Genomic DNA, 10,225 nt, shown 5'->3' with positions numbered 1-10,225 from the left:
ACAGAATTATGAGAGAACACATGCAATTTAAACTGAATAGCCAATTAAATTGATTATTAAGCTGATTAACCAATACATCAATTAGTTAAAAATTAAATTTTCGAGCTCACTTTAATGTTTTGTAAGAGGGATCATACAAAATGCATGTTATTTTTTTTAGTACTGTCCTGAGTAAGATATTTTGCATCAAAGATGATAGTCCATAGTCCACAAGACAAAATAATAGCTGAATTATGTCAGAAGCTTCAGAATAAACCCATGTTTTACCTGGAGTTTTTCTGAAGAATAATGGACAATTTAACTGCTCAGGACAATTTATTTGAAATTAATGTATTAAAGGTTTGAATGTCAAACTCAGTCAAAACAACTGCAATATCTTCCTCTAGGGGGCAGTGATACTGGAGACTCTTTGGAAGGTTTCGCAAGCTATTCTTGAATGTCAATAGCGTGACTTCTGCATCTCTTTTGACAATGAAAACAGCTGGAAAATGTTATTTGAGGAATCTGTAACAAGACACAGCCTTTGAAGCTTAGGTAGAAGATTGTATTTATTTTAAACTAAATTATGGGTCTCACTTTATATTAAGTGTCCCTAATACATGAGTACTTACATAGTAACTAGATGTGAACATAGTATGTAACCGGTAAAGAAAGTGTTACACTTTATATTAGATTTATCATGTAATTACTCTGATATTACACAGCAGTGGTGAGCAAGTTAGGCTTTACATATTAATTGTGGTTGGTGTCCAGAATGTTACACTTTATATTAGATTTATCATGTAATTACTCTGATATTACACAGCAGTGGCGAGCACATTAGGCTTTACATATAAATTGTGGTTGGTGTCCAGAATGTTACACTTTATATTAAGTGGACAGTTCCTGCGGAGTTACCAGGTAAGTACACTGGTATTACAGTGGTGCACTGACTCCAACTCGAAATCCTCCCACTTTACATATCCCTAAACCTACCCATCTCCACCCCCTGGATCCCATATCCACCCCTAAACCTACCCATCTCCACCCCCTGGATCAAATGGTTCCAATGACTCTTATACATATTGTTGTTACAAAATGTAGTTATATAATTCCTGTTACACGAGTACTAAGTGAAGTGAAAAAAGTGTTGTTACCAATGTCCTGTTACACATTTGTACTTACACAGACCATCCTGAGGGTTGTTACATGTGTGTAGTTACAGAAATATCACAGCTGTAGATACTATGTACCAATGTGTACTTACACTGTGGTTACATACTACGTACACGTTTAGTTACTATGTAAGTACACAGGTATTAGGGATCTGTTCATAAATGAATTTAAATGTATGCAGTTTTCCATCACAACTTCAAAAGCTGTGTCTTGTTACTGGTTTGTAGAAGAGTATTTTAATGTTGGTTTTAGCCACAGAATTATGAGAGAACACATGCAATTGAAACTGAATGGCCAATTAAAATGTTTATTAAGCTGATTAACCAATACATCAATTAGTTAAAAATTCAATTTTCGAGCTCATTTTCAAAGGGTTCGTTTTGTTTCTTTAAAAACACATTAATGTTTTGTAAGAGGGATCACACAAAATGCATGTTATTTTTTAGTACTGTCCTGAGTAAGATATTTTTCAACATTTGAAGTGGATCAAAACCTTTCATCAAAGTTGTCCTAAAACCAAAATGCGTTCTTGTCTTTGGACAACTTTGATTAACTTTTTTGATCCACTTCAAATGTTGACTACTGTACATACATTAATTTATTAAAAGTTTGAATGTCAAACTCAGTCTTAACAAATGCAACGTGTTCCTCTAGGGGGCGGTGTACTGCACAATCTGTGAAAGGCTTTGTGAGCTTTTTGCTCAATCCTTACATTTAAATAGATTTTGCTGTGTTGCAGTTTCACGACTAAAACCACCATGTAAATGTTGTTCCATGAACCAGTAACATGACACACCCCTTAAAATTGGGACAGAAGAGCGTATTTATTAGAAATTAATAGATGAGTTGTTGCCATTTCAATATTGTGCATTGTGTTATAGTTCTGTGCATGAGACCAGCATGTAAATGTTGTTCTATCAACCAGTAACAAGACACACCCTTTAAAGTTGACATGTCAGACTTTGTGTATTTTTAATTTATTTATTCACATTTCTGAATATCAAACTCAGTCGAAGCAGCTGCAGTGTATTCCTCTAGGGGGCGGTGTACTGCACACTCTTCGGGAAGCTTCCAGAGCTCTTTCTCAGTTTTTACAATTCAATAGCTTTTGTTGTTGTGTAACAATTTTGTGAATAAAACCAACATCGAAATGTCATTATAGGAAACAATTACAAAACACACCCCATAAAACATACTTACCCACTCCGTGGTCAGAAGGCCAGTTTTAATCCATTCACAAGATCAACTGTGAAAAAAATCCTCATGCTGAAGTAAATCTCAGAAAACTCACTGCAAGGGATCCCGGGTTTCAGCACCATCTGTAAGGTATGGTGGTTCAGGCTGTAGGATTGCCGAATGACTAAAGAAACGTTATCAGCACGATGGTATAAAACTGTACATTTCTAGCCTATTACCACCCACTGCCACTTATACCGACGACGGAAATAAGCGCAGTTAGAATAGCTAAATATGTGGGAGAGCGTTGCTGTGACTATATTGTATTGCAATAGGTAGCACTTCAAATTTAATGTTGAATTAAGACTAGTTAGCACATAATTAATAAATGAAATGGTTTAATAACAATATTTTGTTATGGTTACACTTGAAAGACTAGTTAGCACATAAGTAATAATTGAAATGGTTTAATAACAATATTTTGTCATGGTTACACTTGAATTAGTTACAAAATAGATGAAGGATGGTAAAGCATAGTTAATTGTACCCAACATGTATGTAAAATATTACCTGAGAGAAAGAGATAGAGAGAAGGGGGGATAGAGAGAGGAAGAAAAAGAGGGAGAGAGGGCAGAGCACCAAGAAGAGCGTGCCTGTGCCTTCAGGAACGCCAAATGGCCCTTTTGTTACTCAAGATAGGTTTGGGATAGGAAAGCAGAAGTCTTTGATAATTTTTGACCCTACAATGTATTTGTTTAAATTTTAATATCATGTGTTGTCTTATAGTTCTGTGAATAAAACCAACATCCACATGTTTGAAGTTAAGATAGAAGAGCGTATTTACTTTACATTGATTGATGTATTCGTTGACATTTCAATAGCATGTGCTGTGTTATAGTTTTGTGAATACAACCTACATTTAAATGTTCGTCTATGACCCAGTAACAAGACACACCTTTTGAAGCTGAGATGGAATACTGTGTGTTTTAAAAATGAATGTTAACAGACTCAACTTTAATTCAATAGCATGCATCTTGATTTACATATGATAGTAAAAGATGGCTGTAAATATTGTTATTTCAAAAAGTAACAAGACACACCCCTTGACGTTTAGATACCAAACTGTGTGCATTCTTAATTTATTTAAACTTCTGAATGTCAAACTTGGTCAAGACAAGAGCAATATCTTCCTCTAGGGGGCGGTAAACTGCACAATCTTTGTAATGCGTTGCAAGCTTTTTATCAATTGTTCCTTTTCAATAACTTTTGTTGTTTTTGTTTTGCTATAGTTCTGTGAATAAAACCAACATCTAAATGTTTTTTATGAACCAGTATGAACCGCCTGGTGGCAGGATGCATTATAGGGCATAAACCTATGATACCTGATACCTGATATAGATGAAATCATAAGATTATTTTCTTAGCAGCTCTTTTCATGTAAGCACCGTTGGTTATGTCTTAAGTGAATGTGAACAACATGTGTAACAGTATTGTCTCTGTCCTTTAGGTCTTAAAGTGTTGGCAGACTTTTGAACCTGCTACTGACTATCACTGGCTGTCAGTGTCATTAATAATAATTAAACATAACAAAAACTTTAATAAGAATGAATCTATATTTAATTTATACTGATGAGACTATGCAGAGTTATTTTATATTTGAATATTCAATTTCTGTGGTATTTTTACCTGAATACTACCGTTAGACCAACCTGAAAAATATACAGCATTGTTTAATTTGTATATTTATTCTATTTTATTTGCTTATGCTACTGCTTGTAATTTCTTTATTCATTTTTATCATTCTTGTTTTATTACTGACTATTGTAACAAATTACCTAATTTTATATATTTTTAAAAATATTTCTGAAAAGCCCCATCCCCACTCTGCCCTCAAATAAAAAAAATAAAATAAATAAAAAAACAACCATAAGAGTAACCCCCCATTTTCCAAAACGTATATATATATAATTTTATTTTTTTATTAGCTTAATTGGAAGGGAGAGGGGGGCCCTCACTAACTAAATGATTAATGACTAAATGAGGGGATATAAACTTTCATTTAAGAGTATTAAGCACTGAATTGGTTTTCTAAAACAGGCCACAAAGTGATATACAACCATTTACAGACAAATTATAAAGCATATAAAAATGAAATTCATATGTCAACATTAACGTAATAAATTAATGCTTAACAGATTTTTAAATCTTGTAAATATGTGAAACATATCAAGTTTTATCTTTTGGCAGTTCTAAATATTCACAACGAGCACATCAAGAAATGAGACCTACACCTTCTTTGCCTCTCCACACGGTCTCTCAAATGTTTTATCCCTCAGCAAACAAAACACTTTTTGGGGTTAAAAGTAAGTTATGCAATGGAAGAAACACATCTGAAGTCAGAGTAAACGATCTGTATAGCATCTGTACTGTAATGCCCAGGGCAAGCGGAGTTAAACTGTATGCTTGTGAGTTCATTTGAAGCTCTTAATATAAAGCAGTGTCATGTTTAGGATAGCTTGTCTCGTGTGCTCCACATGTGACTATTTGTCTCTCTATTGAAATCTCAGACGACTTAATGTTTCTTTTAGACACGATGGACGTGAACAAGAAAGGAAAAACAGAAGACTGTCAGCTACCCTCAGTGTAAAACAGATTGAGATGTAAATCAAGGCTGAAGATTGACATGAGAGTTCACACTGGGAAGAAGCGGCTTAGGCTTTCATCTGAAATCACATCTGCCTTCTCATTCTGAAGAAACCATTTAACTGTGATCAGTGCCATGAACAGATTCATTGAGCATCAGTCTTGAAGAAACACCTGAAGATTCACACAAAAGAGAAGATTCATTCATAATATTACAGCAGAAAAGACACGGCGGTGTGTGTTTAAGTGCAGGACGTCCTTTACTACAGATGATGAACTGAAAGAGCACCAGAAAATTAACAGTGGAAAAAAACTTTTAAGGCATAGTTCAGGGAGCTGAAGAAGAGGCCGTAACACTTTTAAGAGAGACATGAATCTGATATTTATTTAACTTGTTCTTCATTGATTTTTGTTTCTCTTCCATTTCTGCTCTTCCATGTAAATGCAAGATATACTTTAATGTAGCTTTGAATCTGGACACGTTGCTTCTCTTCTTATCTTGATATGCTCTGGCTCGGGGAGGAAAGCCGTGTTGCTGCCGTGTGTTTTGAGTTTGAGCTCCGTCAAGTTAATTCTTTATCGTCTATTTATCGTCTTAAAATCAATTTTATACAACATCATTTTCGTTTCTATAACGTGTACCCTGGGTGCACCCGCATCGGAAGACACGAGCCAGGTCCCGGATGATGACCTCTCCCGCTTCGAGATCTCCACCCGGAACCGCTTCGCTCCCCTACGCGACGCTGTGATCTTCGGAGACTCCATCGTCCGGCACGTCCGTGCTACGATAGCTGAAGGTAAAGTGCACACCCACTGTTTCCCTGGTGCTCGTCAGTGGTGGACAGTAACGAAGTAAATGTAATTCGTTACTGTACTTAAGTAGCTTTTTCGCGTATCTGTACTTTACTGAAGTATTTGCATTTGGGGAGACTTTTTACTTTAACTTCACTACATTTCAAAGTCAAATATCTTACTTTTACTCAACTACATTTTGCGAAATCAGTCGTTCCTTTTTATTTATGAGAGGAAAAAGTTAACTTAACTGGTTGAGCACACGACAAGCCACCAATCAGGGTACAGCGCGCGTTCTGTTTTGAACTTGTTTTGGTTGCCGCTTAGTGGTATCTACGTGCGAATACAGTTCAGCGGTAGTGCAACAACATAACACTTTGAGAGTGCCAGTGCCTTCATAAGTGATGGAAGAAACTCCTGACTCTAACTTGCCACAACACCCGTGGCCTTATTTGCGTGATTTTTTTGAAGTCGTTGGAAAGAAGAAAGACTCATTAATTTTCAATTGTCTTCTCTGCCTGCCTCGGCCCTGTAAAATTTCTTCTTACAAGAATTCTCCTTCAAATCTAAGGAAACTCGTCGAGGTAATTAATTGAGTAATCTAACTGTAGCTTACAGAAAACGGTTTCATTGTGTATGTTAAGTTGGTTTTTTACCGAAGTTTGCAGTTTTTGAAGCTGAGTGCTCCGGTATTGTGAAATGACAATCAATCGATGTTAATACTTTATGTTGGAATATAAATTCTATTTTGACCTAGTTTTGCATGCAGCGTATAATGCTTAAACAGTTGGCAGTCGGAGTGGAGTGCTCCTTATTAACCGATATTGTTATTTTTTTAAATGTTCAGCTTCCAAAGACTGATCTAAGCCTGTGCTGAAAATATTGTACTCTGTTGCTTACATCTATGACACGCTAAAACCACATGAAATATTTATTTTATTTTTCAAAGGGAGGGAGACTGATCTGGATTCATTTTTTGGATGTTTCCTTTTTGCAGAGAAAGCATGGTAGACACTTGCAGAGATATACTGCCCTAACAGCGCCAAGGAAAAGAAAAATGGAGAGCAACGAGGCTCCTTCGACCTCCAGACAGTTGACATTGGGAGAAACTAAGCTAGTCACACAGAAGAATGTTGATCATGCAGTTTTTAATTTTGTGACCCAGAGTCTCCAACCCTTTAATGTGGTGGAACAACCATCATTTAAAGCTTTCTTGCAGGATCTTCAGCCTAACACCTCTCTCATGTCAAGGGCCACTTTGCGACGTAAGATGGATGAGGCAGCACTTAAGATGAAGACTAATATGAAAAAAGCAATGTCAGAGATAGATTTCATAGCAACGACAACAGATTGTTGGAGTTCAAGGAGAAGAGGTTTCATCGGTGTCACTGCCCACTGGGTTGATCCTAAGAGCCTGGAGAGGTGCTCAGTAGCACTAGCATGCAGGCAGCTCAAAGGCCCACACACTTCTGATGTTTTGGCTTGTGCTCTAAATGACATACATTCTGAATTTGGAATACAGAACAAGGTTGTTCGAACTACTACGGACAACGGGTCAAATTTTTTAAAGGCATTTCGTATATACGGAGAGCAAGATGAGAACAACAACTCCGCTTCAGATGAGACTGAAGATGAGATAAGTGATGTGATGTGTGATGGAGATGATGAGGATGTGGATAGTGTCGAGGTGGACTTTGTAGAAGTCACAGCTGTTTTAGAGGAGGATGATGGCTTACAATTCCAACTTCCAAAGCATCATCGTTGTGCCTGCCACTTATTAAACTTGGTTTCCACAGTGGATGCAGCCAAAGCCTGTTCAAATGAAGCTTACAAGAAGCTGTCCAGGTCAGCATTTGCAAAGTGCCATGCACTATGGAATAAGTGTGGCAGATCTGCGGCAGCAGCAGAGATTATAGAAGACGTGTGCAAAATTCAGCTGATCCGCCCCAACACAACAAGGTGGAATTCCTTATTTCTTGCCGTTGAGAGAGTGCTTCGAATCATTAAAGATCAGGGAGAGGGGGCTATCAGAACTGTCTGCACTTCACTCAAGTTGCCAATGTAAGTGGTTTTTTTTTATAATTCCTTTAAATTCATGTTCCAGTAATGTGTTTTTTAAAACACATTACTTTGAGTAGTAGCTTAACTACTATTATTATTATTATTATTATTATATAAATATTATTATTAATTGTTGTTGTCTGAATGTGTGATAGGTTGAGTCCAGTTGAAATTGCCTTTCTGGAAGAGTATGCGAGAACCATGAGCCCCCTAGCCAAAGCCCTCAACATTCTTCAGGCTGAAATCGATGTTCAGATGGGATGGCTTCTGCCTACTTTGACACTCCTCATCTCGAAACTGGACCGAATTCGCATTACCTCCAGGTACTGCAAACTTCTGGTGGATGCCATCCAAGAAGGCCTGCAGCAGCGCTTTGGAAACATGCTGGTAGAGCCAGAGTTTATTGCAGCTGCAATCCTTGTCCCGAAATTTAAAACATCCTGGACAACGGATGAACACATTGTCAAACTAGGTAAGATAAAAGTGTCATCAGTTAAAGATTCAAAGAAACTGAGCCAAATCATTTTTAAAGGATATTCAACTCAAATTTTATCTTGACATTGTCAGTTTGTTTAGGTTAGTTTTAAATGCACCTTGGAAATACGTGGGGCAATGCTGTTCTGTTGATATTTTAATCTGGAGAAATGTGTATGATTAAAGTGAAGTTTTGATTCTTAGCGTCTGTGGAAATGTCCATTTCAGGCCTGGACTACATCAAAGACCATCTGGAGGAAGAGACTTCGAATCAAACACCAGTTGATGGTTCCAGTGCCTCTGAGGAAGAGGACTTCTTTGCAAGCATGAAGTCTACTCATGGTCAGGAAGGTATCAAGCAGTTAGATGGCTACCTTGCCTGCAAAGCTGATAACAAAGAAATTCTCAAGTCCTTCCCAGCAGTCTGTAAGTTGTCTTTGAAGGTCAACACTGCTTTACCCGCTTCTGCAGCTTGTGAACGTCTATTCAGCACAGCAGGGCTTATTTTCAGTCCCAGGAGGGCAAGAATGAATTCAAAAAACTTTGAGAATCAGCTTCTTCTCAAGCTGAACAAAAAATATTGCCACTTTAGTTAGATCATCAGTGCCATACTCCACTAGCACACTCACCAGAAGCAGAATGAATGGAATGCTGATTAATGATGTTTACTGCCGCAAATTGTTCATTGCCATTTGAGGCTTGTTATATTAGTACATGTCATTTGTGATGACAGTTTATGTAATTTGTTTTGAGATGTCCACACTATGTTGAGGTCACCTTAGTTATAAATATATTTTTTTTATATTTACCAAGTTATTTTATTTACCAGGTTTTATGTGAAGCAGTATAGGAATTAATGCACAAACACTGACAATCACACATCCAAGCATTACTAAATTGATATAACATTATTCCTGACTTTGTGGAGAAATGCATGACTGAAAGAGTTTTGTACACACATGCAGCTGTGACTGGCAAGTGTGTTTCTTCTGATACAAAAACTAGTTCCTGTTACAGTAAATCTGATATGGCCAGTTTATATTTATGCACAGAGACACTCAGATACAATATAGTAAAAGAAAACTCATGAACCGGTGTTTAATACAAGTTTTTATTAAACTTAAACTTGCAACTGTTACAAATAAACTTTAAATTTAAACCTGCTCTGAAATCCTGTTATTTCATTTGATTCTAAAGGAAATTGTTTAGCTTCAAGGTTTTGAGCTCATGATAATTTTAATAGACATAAGTGTCTGACTAATTAATATAATTATATTAATAGATTGGTGTGCTAAGAGTAACATCAGAGTCTTTTCACATATTGTTGATTAAGCAAGAGTCTTGTGACAAAAATGATAACAGGATATTATAGCCATAATAAATCATAGTACTTTGGACACTTAAGTACATTTGAAGGCAAATACTTTTGTACTTTTACTCAAGTGAAAGTGTAAAGGGAGCACTTTTACTTTTATTGGAGTAATATTTTACCATGTGTATCTCTACTTTAACTCAAGTACTTGGTTTGTGTACTTCGTCCACCACTGGTGCTCGTGTTCTCGATGTTTCTGCGCAGATACCCGCGATCCTGAAAGGCGATGAGAGCTCCGGTGCGGTCGTGCTTCATGCCGGGGTTAACGACACCAAGCTGCGGCAGACGGAGACACTGAAGAGGGACTTCAGGAGCCTGATCGAGACGGTGCGCAGCACATCGCCCGCGAAGACGATCATCGTGTCAGGACCGCTTCCCACATATCGATGTGGACACGAGAGGTTCAGTAGACTCTTTGCTTTAAATGCATGGTTATTGTCATGGTGTAAAGAACAGAAACTTCTCTTTGTTAACAATTGGAATCTTTTCTGGGAGTGTCCTAGGCTTTATCGCGCTGATGGCCTGCACCCCAGCAGAGTCGGAGCGGAACTC

The 10,225-nt window shown here is 37.2% G+C and overlaps 1 protein-coding gene across 1 annotated transcript; it reads left to right on the top strand.

Moving 5' to 3' along the window:
* Positions 1-7,414: 7,414 nt before the first annotated feature.
* Positions 7,415-8,897, top strand: LOC107655821 (uncharacterized). Its single transcript, XM_016447108.1, has 3 exons — positions 7,415-7,611; positions 7,983-8,299; positions 8,530-8,897. The coding sequence occupies exons 1-3, from the start codon at positions 7,415-7,417 to the stop codon at positions 8,895-8,897; spliced, it is 882 nt and encodes a 293-aa protein (XP_016302594.1).
* Positions 8,898-10,225: the final 1,328 nt, after the last annotated feature.

Source organism: Sinocyclocheilus anshuiensis, unplaced genomic scaffold, assembly GCF_001515605.1.
Source record: "Sinocyclocheilus anshuiensis isolate Anshui unplaced genomic scaffold, SAMN03320099.WGS_v1.1 scaffold349, whole genome shotgun sequence".
Taxonomy (NCBI): Eukaryota; Metazoa; Chordata; class Actinopteri; order Cypriniformes; family Cyprinidae; genus Sinocyclocheilus; species Sinocyclocheilus anshuiensis.
Note: the sequence above shows the minus strand (reverse complement) of the source record. Positions and strands in the feature narration are given on the sequence as shown.